At 34.8% G+C, this 20,123-nt stretch overlaps 2 protein-coding genes across 5 annotated transcripts; both read right to left on the reverse strand.

The window, feature by feature from the left end:
* Positions 1-328: 328 nt before the first annotated feature.
* LOC127877997 (dorsal-ventral patterning tolloid-like protein 1) lies at positions 329-7,739 on the reverse strand. 4 transcript variants are annotated; one of them, XM_052424352.1, is made up of 9 exons: positions 7,650-7,739; positions 7,185-7,374; positions 6,764-6,960; positions 2,688-2,795; positions 1,827-1,940; positions 1,315-1,439; positions 1,100-1,205; positions 700-822; positions 329-479 (listed from the first exon to the last, which is right to left on the reverse strand). In XM_052424352.1, the coding sequence occupies exons 1-9, from the start codon at positions 7,699-7,701 to the stop codon at positions 472-474; spliced, it is 1,023 nt and encodes a 340-aa protein (XP_052280312.1). In that variant the 5' UTR covers positions 7,702-7,739; the 3' UTR covers positions 329-471. The 4 variants fall into 4 exon arrangements, with proteins under 4 accessions (XP_052280312.1, XP_052280310.1, XP_052280311.1 ...); XM_052424350.1 differs by having other exon boundaries at positions 1,812-1,940; XM_052424351.1 differs by having other exon boundaries at positions 2,682-2,795.
* Positions 7,740-15,228: 7,489 nt separating this feature from the next.
* LOC127878440 (fucose-1-phosphate guanylyltransferase-like) lies at positions 15,229-16,650 on the reverse strand. The gene has a single exon (XM_052424964.1). The coding sequence runs from the start codon at positions 16,648-16,650 to the stop codon at positions 15,229-15,231; it is 1,422 nt and encodes a 473-aa protein (XP_052280924.1).
* Between the last annotated feature and the right edge of the window lie 3,473 nt (positions 16,651-20,123).

Here is a 20,123-nt window from a genome sequence, read left to right on the forward strand (position 1 = left end):
TATGTTTTTGTTCCAGTCACTTTTGAGGGACAAACTTATTTATACATTCACGTTTTGATGGTACTGGCCTAGGAAGCAACGTCAGACTACAAAACAGTTGCAGCATAAATCATAATTCAAAGCATTTTGGGTTAGACGCGAACTGAGACTATTATGCACCGAGGGTTCAAAGCAAATTAATATTGCCAGTCATAACGGTTCGAAGAAATATTTGTGCTTTTCTGGTTATTTAGCAAGTACATGCTATCATGCAATGACGTACGCATATATGATGGCCGAAACAGGCTACCGTGCAATAAGGTTTGAAATCAAATAAAACAACAGTGAGAAGACGATATCACTTTATGTTTCTTTTTTTTGTTGACACTAAATTAAGTTTTTCGGAGACTGCCAAATTATAAAAAGAAAACGAATGCCAAGTCCATGGTTCAGGCAATTTTGCTTCCGAAGATATTGCCATCGTCATGTGAGTCAACCAGCTGAAATAGGGCACACTTCAGTTATAAATTTTTTTTTTTTGATAAAGCGTTTCAAATCAACTTAAAGAACTAACAAATAGCAGACAAGTTATTAACATGTCGTTTACAAAAGATCATTAACGTTTTCGATATCCGCGATACAGCTACCTATTTATAAAGTAAAATTACAGGCTCTTAGATGATTTTGGATAATATATAAAAGCAAGGAAACAGCTGGTACCTATAGCCGACCATGTCAACATGAATCCTGTCTTTTCGGTTCCATTATCCGTCCATAACCGGACATCTGCCACTTTGCCTTGGATCGAAAATGGGTTTGGTGCTGTCGGGCCACACCATGGACCTGCTCTCAAATAAATGCATGTGCTCATAGCTACTGTTTCTGTTGCTGAAGCACTCTTAATAAGAACTATATGACTTGTGACAAACACGATTGAAAATAAAATGAAGTATACCTTACATTTGTAGTTTTCGATTCAAATATGTGTGTTATTTGCCTTTATTAACAAATAACAATTTATACTATTTTGGACACAACATTTACATTATGAGGAATTATAAAACCATTTCACGCTTAACGTTTTCTATACACATTGTAAACACTAAACATGTTTATATACCGTGCATATTTCCACCGTTCGCTCCAGAGACGGTGACGAAGTCGTATAAACAGGTGCCCCAATTGAAATTCTCTAGGTCGAACCGGTCAAACGTAAACAAAATCCTCTAAAATAAAACAATTACAAATGCTTCAAAATATGTTACAAACGTATAATTAGCTGCTACAAGTGTTCGATGTCACCTATTTCTCAATATACTAATCATACACACGCACATGTGTTCCTTTAGGTGCAGTCACATGATATGTGCAGTCAATGCCTCTTGGGTAAGTATGGGGGAAGTTGGGGCTGCAGATGGTGCCCGTGTTTCCGGTAAACATGGTTTGTCCACAGTTGGGATCTGCATATAAAAAAGTTTATTCATTGCAAAGAAGAAAAATAGAGTCATTGTTTTTAATGCCTAGTCTTAATTGACCTAATGTAGAAGAGTTTACCGAAAATTTTGATTATATTTTTATAAGAGTTCGATATCATTTGGTCTTAGTTGGCCTCGTGTTTTTTTTAAAGACTTGACATGTTATAAAAAACTCCACAATGTAAAGGATTCGTTGGTCCCTGAATAATTTAATCCCTTTTATAGAACAGTAATTTCTATTCCTGTTTAGACTTGGTAATTCTTAAAGACTTAATGTATACGGCCTTAGAAATAGAGCACCGTTAGCTAAGGATAAGCATAACATTACATTTTTTTGTTATTCATTATATAGATTACCATGTAAAGACCCACCACATCCGATCTCGTCGGACTTGTCCCCGCAGTCGTTGTCACCATCACACTGCCAGCGGCCCGATATGTACTTGCCATTCGCGCATTGAAATGTGCCGAATTCTTGAGTGGGAACTGCAAAACGTCATCCAAAGTCTCTATCTAGTATTGAAAGTTTATAAATATGAAGTATATTTCTGGTAGTCTGTTAGAAATTAAGGCCTAAATGGTGTAGTGAAAACGGCGTTTGCCTTGCGACCGGAAGGTCCTGGGCTCGCTCCCTACACAGTGCACGTTGTCATGATCTTTTGAAAACTACAAAGCAGGGGTTCCACTAATGGGAAAAAGAGAATTGTTTTAGCACAATGCTTTCTATACCATCGATCTTAAATAAAAAATAACTAAGACAGCTCACTTATCGTGCTTTAACAGCTAAATAAAAATACGCATGATCTTCAATATTCATATGTTTTTGCGATATCTTTGAGAGCACATCTAGTTTGCATTTGCTATGATGATACAAATTGGCCACATGTGTAAATTGACAAATAATAAAAAATTATTGAAACAAAACTTTTCTTTAAAAAAAAACTATACCCGATATATATTTTAAACATTGTTTGGCTATTTGGCTATGTTTTGATCTGAAATTGCGATAGACATTGGAATAATCCACATATCATTCTTAACAAACAACGCTGATCGTTTATAAATCAACGGTAGTTTCATTCAATTAATAATGGTTATATTTTGAAAGGATTATACATGTATTATACATGGGTCAGCTGTGTTTGTAACAGCTGAAGTGTGAGTGTTTTTTTTCTTTTGTTTCTTGTTGAAATACCTATCTCATTCTGGGAAACGCCTATTACTTACATGTACCAGACTGGCAGTTCTTTTCGTCGCTGTCGTCGCCGCAGTCATCCTGGCCGTCACATCGGTAGCTTTCCGGTACGCACCTGGTGTTGTTGCAGGTGAACTGACACGTTCCTTAAAAATGGCTACTCGATTTATGCTTTGTTAAGCATTCGCATACATGCTGGATGAACTCAGTTTCTCAAAAATACATAAAGGTCATTGCTTTTCAATGATATGTCGATATATGCGAATTATTGGATTTAATGGTTTATTCAATATACATGTTTACAATAGACAAACCGTGCATGAGTATACGTGATCAACACATATATATAAACACATATATATAAAGGCATGACATGTGATCAGTATTGAATATCATAAGCTGTTAAATAAAGTAAAAATACATGAAACGGTCTAGGACACACTTTTTTGATTACAACATTTAGAATCTATTTCACAATAAATGCTGTAACGGTAATATCAAAAATAACAAAGACGATTCTACTAGAGAGCGAGAAGTCAAGTTTAGGTAATGCATTATATACAATTAATCATAATAATATTTATACAGGTTTCTTTGACTAAATGCTTTATGTACATACATAGCTACGTTTCTGTTGGTACTTGTATTATCCGATTGCATTATTTCAATAAATTTTATCGTGTTCGGCCTTTTCCAGATTATTTATTTATATACAATATCCTAATATCATCATATACAGAGCATTCTAATAACAAACGATATTCATCCTCAAGAACATTTCCATTTAATGGAAATACTACCGGTTGGCGCCAATACAACCGTTGTATATGCAAACAGATTGCCATAAGACTGTAAAACGATCAGTGAAACTGAGCAATCTTAGGCGTTAAAACAGTCTCCACCAACCTGACCGAACCTTTTATTTGACGACTAAAAAGTTATTATTAATTTGATTCCAGCATGTCTTGGATCATTTTTGCTGCGTAAGATCCCAATTAATGAAATCGCAGAAGTAACTTTTACATAGTGTTGCAGTTTTTAAATATCATACATTAGCTACTTTATTAGTGATTCTTTTACTTTTTGCATCTAAATTGTTTTTATAGCAATAATGATTATTTTCACTTTTTGAGGTATTATTCATTAATACTGGTATCAAAATTTACTACATAAAACATGTGCATGTATCTAAGGTGATAGTTCTTCAGGTAGATTACAATATATTATGTAAACTCAGGTACACCTACAACTCTCATTATCAGGTCAGTTCTGGATAATTGATTATCAATAAGGGATAATTGCTTATCAATGGGAATCTGGCACTAGTGTGTATTGAATGGTCAGGTTCATGATTTAGTGGACTTTTAGGTTAACATTAAGTTTAAGAGTTATGACATAACTGAATTTCAGGTACACCTTAAATTTAAGGTACATGACCTAAACTGTTTATTAGGTTAACCTAAGATTTCAGGTATGGGGTTTACTATATAAACCTGATGTTATATTCAAAAAGGGGGGCTTGGAATTAATTGATAGGAGAGATGTATATATCATAAATATCAAATGCTTGACTTTGAGTTGGAAATGTGAAAATAAATTGTGTATATAATGTAAATAAAATGTAGTAGTAGAAACGAATGACTTTACTTAATTTCTACTAGCTCTGCTAGTTAAATGAGTTACAAGAGAGTTCGTCCACTTTATGGACTGGTGGCAGCGTATTAACTTGACTGAATTATAAAATTCTAGTCAGGATATTTGTGCAAGACTAGACTTCGAGTTACTACCATCGAAGTTCTAAATTTTGCGACAATAACAAGAGGGATGTGTATACAGGAGACTTTGAATTTTGATTTATTGGCGTCGCCCTGGAGGGCGGCGACTAGTATGTAATGCATTTTTTTCGCTTATGGGAGGAGAAGTTATTTTACGGATCATTGCATATATTTTTGTTATAAGAATGTCTTGCATAGGGGTGATTTTTTGTGTAAATTAGTGTAAATAAGTACTGCATTTGTGCCTATTATATTTATTACAACATGTATTGCCAATAATGCAAAGCTTATTGTTTTAATTAATAACTGATCCACAACTGATCACAGGGGAAAGATCACAGGGACTGGGCAAATACGCGAAACTTTCTGGTTTTGTATAAAAACAAATGATGTTTTGTATAAAAACAAAACATAATCAAAATATATTTATTTTGTGTTTTTTCTAATTTGCTTATTTAGTGGAGAATCAATGTAGTACGATATTTGACGACCTATCGCACAGGCAAGTTTATTGGAAGGCGTAGTGGTACGAAAACGTACAATGTATTAGTTTATTAATAGACATATAATAACGATCGCTATACACAACTTCACCAAATAGCAGTACATAAGTGAATGTCAGCCGGAATAGCTCAGTTGGGAGAGCGTTAGATTGAAGTTGTTTACGCAACAGTCATCCCGGTTCAATCCCGGGTTCCGGCACGAACGGAACAGTTCGGCGGCTGACAACTTTTTCAGTCAGGTTAATAAATATAATTAAGCTTTATTTTATGTAGACATTTTAAAATCCATTTTACTACAACTGGACATTTTTATTTAAATTAATGGATGCAACGTGGTGACAACGTTAATTAAAATTGCTTACATCACTTAAATACTAGTATCTTATAAAAATACATGTGTTTTTATATTAACAAATAAATGCAAACAACACATCTATTAGCCATGTATTTGTATGGTTGGCTATCATAGGCTTATCCCTACCACATATAGAGCGCGACACGTATTATTGATTGTAACAATGAGTTGCGATAAAGGAAGCAGCCGCTTATCAAGGAGGAGCTGTGTCCCAGCAACCCGTTTCCCTAGAGTCAAGCACTCCTCGGAGTTTTTTTTAAGAACCACATATAGAGCGCGAAGCGCGACACGTATTACTATCCAGGTGGTATGGGCCCTTTAGCATTATCCGACTATTACGTCCATAGTTATCTTCCTTAGAATTTGAGAAATTTTGAAATCCTTGTTTGAAGTCCAAAATTTTTATCCGATTGCTCCCAAACTTTCACAGGTTTTTTTTAATCAATGAGGACCCAACCCAAACTCTATATGAGCAATATCGGACCATAAGTCCAAAATTATGTCTCTTCGAATTTAAACATAAAAGTGAAAAACTGCTTGGTTAGGTGATTATGTCAACATTTTTCATCAGATTCTTTCCAAACTTTCAGTGTCTTCATATCAATGAGCATTTTTACCTCATTTAAAATGAGAAACACCGGGACAATAAGTACAGAATTTTTTTCAATTAAATTTGACAAAATAAACAATGTCCACTTGTTTAAAAGATTTCACAACTTTCGTCTGAATCTTTCCAAACTTGTTAAGTGTCAGTATTACTCGAACCCTATTGAAAATGATGAATATCGGAGCAATAAATCTAATATGATCTTTTACTGAATTTCAAAGTATTGTGAAATGCAGCTTCTTTATACAATTTACAGTTTTCATTCATTTTTTTCAAACTTTTACAGTGTTTTCATATCAATGAGTACTCAACCCCTATCGTAAATGAGCAACGTAAGAATAAGTTCAGAATCATCTCCCCTTGAAGTTGAGAAAAATATGAAATAACGCTTACGAGATGAAGCAGATTTTTTAAAACCTACACAGTTCTGTTCCATTAATGAAACTGCACACGGATACCAGTAAAAAAGGAAACCAATGTAAATAAAATGAACTGTGAAATAGTTGGGAGTTACAACACAAAATCATAGATAATGGTTATTTGGGGGTTATAACACAACATCATAAATAATGGTTATTTGGGGGATATAACACAAAATCATAGATAATGGTTATACCAGTATGTTTTCCTATTTTGTTTAAAATAATCGGCCAAAATATGAATATTTTCAGTAGAAAAAAATCGTTCCATGTAATTTCATTGAGTGCCTTTTACACTGAAATTCCCGACGCCCTTTGATGCTTTGCATCAATACTTATCTTGTTGAACATTCTCACAACAGTGGGAAATGACTTGAGTAAACAAAGAGTTAACAAAAAAGGCACCATTCCTACCGTATTGTTTTGCAATGTTAGTGGAAACAAATCGGACTTACGAATCACGTGATCTGTGAAGTTATAGAAGAGCTCGAAACCCCGAAAGGCATTGCTCTCATCGGTAACGAAGTTTAGGGTGAGGAATCGCTGAGTCGAAGATATAGGGGCGAAAGCACTACCACAGAATTTGCCAATGCTATTGTCGTTCGTGCTGTCGCCATCGAACAGTTCGAGATAGTCGTACAAGCAACGGACACTGTATGAAAATATTATAGTATTTGGCATTTTGAAATAAAACATGATGAAGCTTGAGTTGTAATTTTTCTGTATTTTCCCAGTCTAAGACCAACGTCGGAACACATAATACAATCTCATATCCGATATATAATTGCAAACATCATGGCGGATTTCAGCTAATACTCCACCGTCACCCAGTGTAAAAACATTATTAGTGATGTTTATGAAAAACGGTTTCTATACCCGCTTCCTTCCAAGTGAAATGTGTTAGCCACCAGTTCTACAAATTTTCCTTCTGGGGCCTCTATTGTCCACACGCAGTCCAAGTTTTTGCCGTAATCATGTCCGACGTCGTAACCTGAGTGACTTCGAATGATTCCGTTGTCGGCCGTGAAAAACGACTGGTTACCGCATTGGTGGGATTGCGGAACGACTGAAAGAATTGTTCCATTTTGTTAGATTTCAACTCCGATGTCTATTAATTTCTAGGAAATGCATGTTAAGTGATGTTTATAATTGTTATGGCAACATTTTAATACTTTAGGTCGTATGTTGACTATCTTTACACATTCCAAGCTGAAAGCGCTCAAATTAATTATTGTTTTCTGATTTTTTCCAATTACAGTGCAAAGATTCAGCTCCGATACAAATCAAACTTGTTTTGCGTAAGTGAATTGTTATTGAATATAAAATCAAATACGAACTTACTGCTTGCCGTAGCTACCGCTACAAGTGGGAAGAAAAGACAGAACCAGAACATCGTGTCTCCTGTCTGTATACTGTGGGAAGCGTCGCGTTTTATCTATATATACAGACATTTGTCAATGATTTTTTTAATTATTTAAAGGAACGTACCTTAATAACTCGGAGTTTCTTAAAGTTTGTTGAGTTGATGGTGGGGAACGATATTTTGTACTCTTTGATGGCACAAGAAAAAAAAGAAATAACATTGCTGATAAAAAATTGTTATTTGCACTAATTTCTCAGTTTATGCTTTTCAAAATAAGCTGTACTGTAAATTACGAATGGGATTCGTGCGTATTAAAGTGTTTGAAAAAAACGGGCATGTACAAACTACCGTTACAGCCTATTTGGAGGGCGAACGTAAGTGAAACAAACCTCTGACCCTGCCGAAAAAAGGCTGGCAGCAAACATTGATCATATCAATAATTCAGTTTATAAATAATAAAAACACTCTTTAAGCAGTACTTTGAAATGTATTTCGAAATGCTGATAAGATATGGCCTAATGCGTAATTGACAAATATGTTCCAATTTCAAAAATTCAATTTGGCCTATCTGGCAGTTTGAGTCATCCGACTAATGCAACGTACTACGAGCGTACTGAAACACGAACCATCGACACTTATTGCACGAAGTCGAAGTTATGTATCTACGTATGCTTTTCGCTTGTTGCTATAAAATGCAATTGTTTGCTTATTCAGTTTGTGTTGATGTTTTTATACACGATCAGGAAGATATGACCATATACATGCAAAAGAACACCATTGAAATCCATGATATAAAATGTACTCAAAACACTTACCTTAAAACTAACACTTCGATTCTCGCCGGCATGTTTTTGTTGTAGTTGGACATGAACAAATGTGAGAATAAACTATGGCGTGTCAAACTTTGCAAAATTCAATGTTTTGATATATATATATATATATATATATATATATATATATATATATATATATATATATATTATATATATATATATGCTCTATATTTCCATTTGTGTGTGGTATAATTGCATATATATGTTGTATAAATTCATATATATATATAGTATATTTATCACATGCTATACCCTGTTTCCCATGTAATACAACCATTACATATATTTTTCATTACACATGTGTAATACAACATTTGTAAGCGTTTTAATTGGCTTAGTTATCGTTTATTGACCAATCGCATTTTGTTATTTTGCTGAAATGACGTTGCAACGTCAAATGACGTCACGAAATGTAGACAACATTCGGGATTTATCATTATGTTTGCGTAAATATTTATTTGATTTGCTCATTTAAAAGCATGTGATAAAAAAGATCTGACACTCGTTGTCATATCATACCATTTTTTATTAAACTCGTCCAGGAAATTCGTTAAATTCGTTCAAAATTCTTGAACTCGTTTAATAAAATATGGTATGATATGACAACTCGTGCCAGATCCTATATATATGGTGCACTTGAGTATTGTATTACTCCCCTTGATATAAATTTGCCATAAAACAAAGTATACAGACACCAAGGTCAATCTATTGTTTTCATAGATAATTTCACCACTATATACAACTGAGTTTGGAAAGTATTTAACATGTTTATTTATTGTTTGTTTAAATATTGCACAGTTTTGCTTTCAAGATGAGCAAACAAACATTACCGAAATAGCATAGTGTCACGATAAGAGGAAAATCGTTTAATTATCCAACCACAAATGTTTGCCGTACACGGTCAGCACGTCTGGAAATCGTTCCTAAACGCCTGGATAGGCTGCCCTTATTTACAAGTTTGCTATTTTGAATTCAATTCTGTATCGAAAAGCAGTGTGCTAAAATGGGCCATTTACAATTCGCAATGAGATTTTTAATGACCCTCGTCCGGCGAAAATGGGTCTTATTCCATATGCGCCCATCATATATATAGCCCACTCAGCCTGCGCATCTCTCAATCTGGTCAGGAGATACATATTGAGACCATAACTCATTGATTGATTTTACAGGGAACAGCGTCGCCACTGACCAGACTGCGCAATGCACATGTTGGGTTTAAGATACGCTGGTCGAAACGCATACGACCCATTTTCGCATGACGCGGCTATGAAAGTGTTATTTAAATGTGTCGAAAGAAAACTGCGTGTAAATCAAATATTATATGATATATTTCTATAGCGAATAAATATACTCATAATAAGGCATGTGAGGACACATGGTGTGCACTCCCGTAGTATATATTTTTTTATCTACTTACACTAATATGTGGTTTGACAATGATAATATACATTTCATGCGGTGAATATGCGACTAACAAGTGAGAAAAAAAAACACAATGGTTAAACTTTAATTTTCATTTTATTTATTTAGAAACGTTAATTGCAAACTTTATTTCAAAGTCAGCATTTACGCCGACTACCTTTTTAAAAGATATTTCTTGATTTATTAAGTTGTTTTTTCAATATTTTGTTTAAGCGATTATAAAGCATTTTTGAGGTTGTCTATAGTATGCCTGTAGTGATTGGTGAACTCATTTTCACCGTTTTTTAAATTGAGAACTGTTAATATAAACAAGCTTAACCTTCTACTAATGCGTTGTTAGCACCCGTTAATACAAAAGATCGCAGCTATCTGTTGAGAACAAATTAACGTTTCCCAGAAATATCAAATTTAACCCCGTTGTTGATGCATGAACGACGTTACGAAACAGATAATTCTTGTTACAATTATTTTTTATATTCAGTTTTAGCGATTATGAAGCATTTTGTTGTTGTCTATCGTATCCCTGAAATTATTGTTGAACTCATGTTCAACATTTTATAATTTGAGAATTTAAACAAGCGTAACCTTATGCTATTGCGTCGTTTTCCCGAATCTATTAATGGCCTCCTATTACGAATGACGTGTACTACGTCATTAAGACGCAGAAGATAGTGGATTATTTAATCATTCATAAACAATCTCTCCCGCGACACATATAATACAAAACTTGTTTCTTTTCTATATAAGCTCCGTTAAAAAATATTCCATTTAACAAGATATTCACATGATGTTTCCATTTGTGAATGAATATAGTTGAATAACTCAAACCTCTTGCATAAATTATACAACCATGCGGCAGATGTGACGGGTAGTAGGCTTTCCGTAGATAACAGCGAACTGACTTGAAATTTTTGGAAATGACATAACTGTTCGCTGAGCGAACAACTAAAAATTAAATGATGATTTTCATATCAGTACTGTAAAGTGTTTTATAGTTTAATGAAACAATTTACCATTTTCAATAGTGTTTTTTTTTCATTTAATTAGAATTTTTTTTATAGTGTTTACCCACTGAGTCAACTTTAAACCGTCTGAAAGCTATGACAACTATAATTGTAAATAAAAATTACCCGATTGTGGGTGCTATAAATTTGTTAAGATAATCCCCTAGATATAAATTTGCCATACAAAAAAGTATGCAGACACCAAGGTCAATGGTCACCGTCAATCTATATTTGTTTTTCATAGATAATTTCACCACCATATACATCTAAGTTTTGTAAGTATTTAACATGTTTATTTATCGTTTGTTTAAATAGTGCATACTATGTTTATTTGTTTAAAATAATAACTTAATAAGATATTTTCTCAAAAATCATTACAAGAAAAAAAATCTGCAAAGTCATACAGTAGATCTTTTTCATCACAGAAATAACACAAAGGCAGTTCAAACAAGACTATTGTCAAGCAATATGGTCCCCTACCGGCTCCCAAATTTGTCAGAAATTCCTCAATTTTTAGAATATTTTTTTTGGATTGCCATAGCAACCACAATTTTTGATGTAGGAACAAAATGAAATGACGTGCATAATGTCCATATTGCCATCTATCCATGTTGCAAGTTTCATGAAAAAAATATTAAGAAGTTTTAAAGTTATCGCAGGATCCAGAAAACCACCATTTTCAGCAGTATTTCTAGTCTATGCAGGATTTTGTTTTTGATTTTCGAAATTTTCTAGGGGGACGACCTCCACCCTCAACCCCGATTGCAGAGGGGAACAACCCCCCCCCCTCCCGCACCTAGCCCCTTCGTCACTTCGTTGCTCAATAAAAACCGTTAATGGGAAAATTAGCACCCCTCCTTTTCTAAACCCTGCCTACGGGCCTGTTTAGTACAGGCAGATTTTCCTCTCACGAACAAAGATATCGAAACCGAACTCAGTCCGCACTTTTAACGCAGAACTTTCCCCTTCTTGCGATACAGACTCTTTCTAGATAGATATTTTGTGCCGGCGCCTATTTGTTAAGGGATGAAAGCTGAACAAAGATTCTGGGTTGGTTGTTTATTCAAAATTATTTACATGGTAAGTGTCTACAGGGGGACAATGACAGCCGCATGAGTAAGGGTTTTGAAAACATATAATGTTGCTGCCTCATGTATATGGGAAGGAAGTGAATTACATTGGATTGTATAACTGTTCTTGGGTAGAATGAGAATTTATAAGAATCTTTGAGGTTTGTATGTGTGTAAAGCAATGGTTACTGCTGAGTCAGGATCGGCGGTCGACAGGAGCAAGAAGATTATCGAGAGGAGTAATGGCAACTACATGGTGGATACTTGTATACGTGTTCTGGGTGTACCAAGTGTGGGTCAGTTGAGGGTGTCTATCATATAAGTTACTAAGCGTGTGTTGTGGTATATGTGATGTTTGAAACCATGATCTTTAACGTTTGATAGGCTAATTTTTAGGTTGCGGCGAAGAAATCCTAGTGCCTGGTTTGCATCATTAGTGATTGAGTTAACATGTTTAAATATCCCATTTGATGTTACTTTGGAGTGTAAGACATATTTAGCGTAATATATAGATATTTGGCATGATTTACTTTTTCAAGGATGTGATAATGTATTTTATATGTGAAGATTACATGATTTACTTCTTGAGTAATACCATACCTGGTAATACTGAGGATGTAACATTTTTCAGGGCGGAATTGCATAATCCAGTCCTGCTCCCATCGACATGCAGCTTCAATGTCTAGCTGTTCCTTATGGGCGTCGAAGAACCTCTTGATATTTCTGTAGATGATGCATCGGCAAAAAGTCTTAGAGACCTATCATGCTGTTTGATATAATCAGCAGCCATGTATGTTGATTAGAAATAAGATGGGCCCAAGACAGTACCCCGTGGGACTCCGGAGGTGTATCATTCGTGTTTCTAAAACGATCAAAAGGAAGTAGAAAACATCTCTGTTATGGCATTGATGAGCATACGCATCACGTTTGAAAAGGGGCATACACCTCTTTTAAAATTGTCTTTATACCCACAAACAACTTTACACAAAATCATTCAGTGGCATATGCATGTGTGCTCTTAAATTACAACATATACATGTGTTGCCTGATGCCGTTCTGAAAGCTGTTTTTCTTTATAGTTTCTGATACAATGGTGGTACATGACTGACTGTATAGTCATGATCTTTGAGTGAGCAACAGAAGTTTGTGTACGTTTTTCCAGAGACGTAGATATCTACGTCTCTGATTTTTCGCAATTCCGCTCCATCAAACTCTACGGACTTCATGTACTTGTTATTGTTGTAATAATCTACGGATTTTTCTGCAAGCTATCAGGTATGTGTATTAGTACAATACACATACCTGAAGCTATTGAGTTTCATAAGAACAAATTACGTGCACAACATGTTAATGTTATAGACGGACGGGACAAATTACGTGCACAGCATGTTCATGTTATAGACATTCTAATTTTAAAGGGGCCTTTTCGCAGATTTTGGCATGTTTTGAAGTTTGTCATTAAATGCTATATATTGATAAATGTAAACATTAAATTTTAAAAGCTCCAGTAAAAAAATCAAAAATAAAATTTAAAAAAGGAACAAAAAAGTAGCCTGTAGCAGGGCTCGAACCAGTGTCCCCAGGAATCCTGAAGCAAAAACGCATTAGCCAACTGAGCTATCCTGCCAAGCATACATTATATGCGTATTTTATAAGCTATATAAGCAATCTTCGTAGTTTCACAAATTTAAACGACAACAACAGAACTCTCCAAATTAATCAATCGTTTCGCGTTGCAACGCTTTATAATTTTTAGGTTTTTAAATCGTCAAAAGATGCATATAATGGCTATATTAGACCATGGCAAATGTTCAGTAATACTGTTTCCTCACAAATATCATAACTAAACCGTAAATTTGCGAATCTGAAACAACTTTTTCAATTTTGTCAATTTACGTATGCGTATTGTAAGTTGAAAATCAGTTTCTGTATATGGACAGACAAACAAACTGACGTCCAGGATGAATCCAGTGCATCCCCACCCCTTTTTTTGGGAGGGGTGGTTGTTTGCTCAATTGGATTTTAAGCTCTTTGTAACAGTATTTCAGTCATATTATTGCGGTTAGTTAACCAACTAATACTTTTCATGGGACCACTGGTTTACCAATACTTTGGGCACATACTTTTTGGAAGGTAACAAAGTGCAACTAAATAATTTCATAAATAGAAAACATAGCAGTTTAAATGATGTTTGTCTCTCCAGTAAACGAATTAATAAATTATGGCATATAAAACATGGATTGTGATAAGGGAAATCCAGTGAGAAATGCAAATGTGTGGAATATAAATTGTTTAATTTAATAATCAAACCAATCGACCAATAAGTATATTATGAAACCGTAAACGTCATAAATAATTTATCAACAAACAATTAACAATCACTAAAAAAGTAGTATGCGATACCCAAAACCAAATTTCAAAACAACACCTGTATTTTCTACACTTTCAAACAATTATAGATCAATGTTATCAGATTTAAATGTAATTGTTAATATCGTTTTAAAAAGGCTCAATTATAAATTATTATTTACAAAACTACAATTTAAATGTAAGTTTGTTTATTTATTAAAATATGATAAAATTAATAAAATAATACTAGCAAGAACCACATGTACGTAAACTTAGTTTCAATGCATTGCACATAGGTGAAAAGCATTTCCAGACATAATTTAATTATAAAAAAGTTCTGTAAAATAAATAACTTAAACATCCATTTAACCAACAACTTGAATTATACATCAATAAGTGTAGTACAACTAGAAGCCAAGAAAAAACAGCGCTTATCATAAAATACAAAACTCCCAGATTTGAATCTAAAATATCAGAGATCTTAAAATATATTGACTGTTAAGCTGTCCCTTTACAAAAACATCACAAAAGTCATCAAACAATCACTTTTCAAATACAAGTACAGATAAATTATTGTATTCCAAGCCTTATAAATTATAAAATAAATTTGACAACACAATATTGAAATATATAACATGAACGTTTATTAGCACAGAATTACCAAATATGGAAATTAAATACTAATTCAACAATGGCTTTTACTTAATTTTGAACTTTTTACACTCAGATATTGTAAAATTGCCATTGGCAAAGTAAACAGCACAATGTAATTTGTACTTCAGTAGAATAACCCGCGTTGACAGCAGTTAAATCACCGGCAATGACATTTGATTTAAACACCTCTGAATGGCTGTATTATTTAATCACTCTCTGATTAATTCAACAGAATCCTTGCTTAATATCTTGGTAAAGATCATTCCTTTTTTTCAGCATTTCATGAACATCTTTGGTCTTCAGCAGAGATGCCATGGAGAAGAGAGATTTTTCCTCCAAGGAAACTACAGAATCATCATCTGTTTTCAGTGCTTTTATGCAAAAAAGCGCCAAAATGAAAGACTTGCTAGGTGTGGCGGCAGCTGTAAACAGGCTGGAGAACCACACATTTACTTTGGATTTACCATCACTCATGTCAGGAGCATCACTTGAAATGTTAGCATTTGTCACTCGAGCAAAGTCGCTGATAACCTTTCCAAGAAAAGGCAGATTTTGTACGTCATTACTATCTGTGGATTTCTTCAAGTTCTCCTTTATATCAAAGAAGACAGTCACAAACTGAGTTTTGTTACCAATGTGTACAGGGACAGTGCGCAAGAACACATTGGGAGGGATAGTTATACACTCCTTAGGCAAATCCTCGTCTGAAATTCCTATGTGTTTCATTTCTGATGCACTTAGAGAAGTGAACTCACAGTTGCTTAGAATACAGTTTTGTCCTACTGTTACTGGAATAAGAAACTTGCAGTACTCTACAACGGCTGTGCGAGCAACAAAGGAGCTCAGTGGAAGTCGGCTATGCATTACACAACCTAAAGATGTGTCAGACAATCTACACTTCTTGATTGGTAGAGCTTCATCTCCGTGACATTGGTCATTAAGATTGTCTCCACTCTGCCATTCTATCCACAAATTAAACACATCTTTCCCAAGGCCCAGTTCTCCTTGAAATTCGGCATCACAGCAGAAGTGTTCAATGTATTCTTTGGTTGTCCCGATGTGGATGAACTTGGATGCATTCATGACCATTAACACTAATGGGGTTCCTTTCAGAAGCGTGTATATGCAGTCTCTTGTTTCCTCCAGCTTTGGAGTGCAAGCGCTGACGTTTGCCATATTGCTGGTGTACTCATTTGTGGACCCTGGTCCCAGAGTCTGAAGGAAATCCCCATATGCATCAATTTCGCCTTGGATGGGGCCATTGGCTTTGAGAAAGTTTGACAGCAATTTCGTTACATCCTGAGCAAAGAAAAACGAACTATCAGTGTAAGCAGCCTTTCCCTCAATTTTAATTCCTTCAGCAAAGTTCATATTCTCATTTTCCAAAACTGCGCCATTTTTAATCATTATTTCTATGCTGGGTTTCTGTAATACACGATTGCAGTTACAGCGCTGCAGTGGAATTCTCGGATCTATGAGGTCGACTTTATCAAACACATACACTCCATGTCCAACGCCTACCTCTAATGTTGAAGGATGCGCAAGTGCTGTGAAACCTTCTGAGGCAAACTTAATGCCTTCATGGTTGTTTCCAAGTGTATATACCAGGAAATCATCGGCGTAAGTCACGAAAATCCCTGGGCACATTTGGGGAATTAATGGACAAAATGTTGCCAGTTTTATATCTAGCATTTCATACATTGAATGTTTGCCCTTAGGTATTGGAGAGAATATTTTTCCCAGTACACTTGCGCTTGGCATCCTCTGGCTTTTCCCATCGGCATGAATAAGTAGCACCCGAAAGTCGAACAGTCTCTCGCTGTAGAGATCATATACGAACTGAAGACTGACAAATGTTGTTCCACCATTACCTGTAAAAATGCATGTATGCCAAAAACCTTTAGTGAAAGTAGACAGTTCAAATAGCTATTAAATATGCAGGCTAATCAACATCAATAAATGCCTGTATAGTCAGTTGCAGAAGTGTTATCTGCCTTATATATTGTAATATGGATATTTATACATGTGTATCAATATGTATCTGTAGCTGTTTGTATCGCTACCAGTTTTGAGCAATTCATCTTGTGCTATGTCTACTCAGGAAACTGACTTAATGAGCCTCTGTTGCGATGCAATTTATTTTTTCCCAATAATCTTAATGTTTTTACAAACAGATTTATTTACAACACAATATAATTATTAATAAAACTTCCTGAAAAAAACTTCAGTAGTATGAATCACAAACCTAGTTATCCCCCGCCATCAGCGGAGGGATATTGTTTTGGCGTTGTCCATCCGTCCGTCCGGAGCCATATCTTTATTGCAGCTGGAGACTTTAAAAGGAGTCCACATTCTTCAAGTGACAAACGCCATTCTGATGATATTGAAAATCAAAGGTTCAATCAAGTATTTCCAATCGCATTTAAAACCAGCTAAGAGAATCTTCAAACAGACCCTATGTACAATATATTTGGTTCCTCTAGCACCCCTGTGATAGCTAAAGAGTGTCAAGAAAATGCATCTTTTGAGAATTTCATGAGGTCGGTAATGGGATAATGCTTAGCAGGAAATAAAATTTCAAATGTTGAAGAAGGAGAGGTTTTTTTCAAAAAGGTGCACATGTGTAGAATAGACCCTGTGATGTTAAGTGAAGGCATTAAAGCACTTAAAGGTGTCATCCCATCAGTGACTGACCATGATTTAAACAATTACTTCCAGGACTGCTTGATGAATTTGATTGGAGAAATCCTCAAAGAATGGGGACAATTAGAGAAAAAACATAGCGACAAAAATCAAACTGCATTAAGTGATCAAGACAATAAAGATCTGTTTTACATAGCAGGATACATTATCAGAGCTTTAGAAAAAAAATACTATAGAATACAGGACAAAAGTATGCGCGAGAAACAAATTGAACACATCAATGGCCTTGTTGACAATTCAAGCGAAAAAACATTCACTGATAAATTTACAACATTGTACAAACAGAAAAACAGGGGAGGACTTAAAAAAACATGTGACAATTTTTTTCTGTTAGTGAGAGAATTTGAGACTGTAACTCGAAAGGTAGAAAGCGCACGAGATTCATCAATGCTTAATTCATAAATGAAAGAAGCAATTTTCGATTCCTTCATGGTTGGACACTATAAGAAAATGCTTTTTTCCGCAAACTAGTACCGAAGAAGATGAACAAGAAATATGCACAGACAAGTATATAGAAGACTCAATAGATCTTTTTCTAACGGTGCGTGGGCATGCTAAAGCAAAATCAATAGTGAATAAATTTAAAAGGGAACAAAAATTAGAAAACAGAACGAAGACATCTTTAAGCTTGCGTGGTGCATTGAAGTGCATTTCAAACAAGGAGTGACCAGATGTACATACATTACATCGGTCGTGTATTGAGAAAACTGGGCAAAATGCATGTGCGTATTGTCGTCCCTGATTAGCCTGTGCAGTCAACACAGGCTAATCTTTATCAGGACGACACTTTCCGCCTTAACTAGGATTTTCGGTAAGAAGGGTCTTCCTTGAAACTAAAAATACCTTAAAAGTGGAAAGTGTCGTCCCTGATTAGCCTGCATGGACTGCACAGGCCAATCTGGGATGACACTTAATGCACATGTATTAAGCCTTGTTTTCTCAGAACAAGACTCTCGTGTTTAAAGCATAAATCACAAAACATTTAAATGCAATTTCATGAAAAACAACTGTTAAAAAAAATCTTATTGTAACAGTATAACAGCATTGCACATGCAAATGCATTGAAGAATGCAGTGCTTGTGTTAATTTTATCCGATATGTATATATATCAATTCCTTAAAAAAGCATTTAGAACACAAAGTAATGAAGAGAAACGATTTTAAAAGTTGAAGACAATTCTGCCAGTAAAAACTGCATGTGATGTCCATTACGCAGTCTGGTTTAATAGTGTTATGTCATTTTGGCATCGCATCATTATACAATTGAATTGTTAATGTCCAAATACATTTTATCCAAAATACCTTAAAGAACTTTTAAAAGAAAAAGTACCAGCACGTAACCTACGATCTATTGTCTCGTATGACGGATGTTTAGTTATGATGTGAAACGCACAAAGAGAAAAACTTTCATGGACAGGAGTTTCGGAGTTGTTGGTCCGAAACTGTGGAATGACCTACCATCAAGCATTCGGACTTCTGTCTCAATAGACATTTTCAAAAGAAATTTGAAAACATTTCTCTTCAGAGACTTTTACAACCTATTTTAATTTGAATACCTGTGATTTCAAAACAAATCGAGGCCCAGTTGTATGGGCTTATTTGTCCAACAACCATGACTCAGAGGACTAAGAAATTTAAGAATTGTGTGGGCTTCTTAGCTCGAAAAGGATATTTATTGTACAAGTGACCGGTAACCAAAAATCATTAGGGCTTCTCTGCTCAATGATTGAATGACATCATCCAGCGGTCTTTTAGTCACGCTTAGCCCCTCTAATTGTGTCTTATAGTCACACTGAAATTTTAACCTTCAAATTGTGTCTTGTAGTCACACTTGGTCAGTCTATTTGTGACTTGTAGTCACAATAGTTCAATACGGTTAAAACCCAAAAGCAGTGTCCGTAAGGGTGACAGGCGACCGGTAGCTGTGGGATCCGACAGCCAGAGTGCAGAAATATCCTTTCACGTATCCTTTCAGTTAATGATAAAACAGTATCTTTATATTGCCAAAACTTTGCTCATAAAATCATTATAATTATTGTTTTAACCCTAACTTTTATTTTTCCTGTGTTTTAATATCGTAGCCTGTATTGTTTTATTGCTTAAGTTTCTTACAGCATTTTTATTTATATCACACTTTTTTAGATTATTAATCCTTTAATTAATGCTGCATAAAAGTATCAATCACTCTCATTTTTATCAATTGCATGTATATTTATATGTTTTGTACAACGCTATTGAATATAATTATATAAATAGGCGTTTCATCAAATTAGCAAGTTTCAAGTTTCAAGTTTTATCAAAATATATTTCTTATGACAATATCACTGTTTTTGCTTCTTATATGACACGCCAGTCGGGTAAAAAACTTAATTCAAACGAATTAGAACTCCGGGAGTCCGATGTGTTGCATGCCCCAAA

The sequence above is a fragment of the Dreissena polymorpha genome, chromosome 4 (assembly GCF_020536995.1).
Source record: "Dreissena polymorpha isolate Duluth1 chromosome 4, UMN_Dpol_1.0, whole genome shotgun sequence".
Classification (NCBI taxonomy): domain Eukaryota; kingdom Metazoa; phylum Mollusca; class Bivalvia; order Myida; family Dreissenidae; genus Dreissena; species Dreissena polymorpha.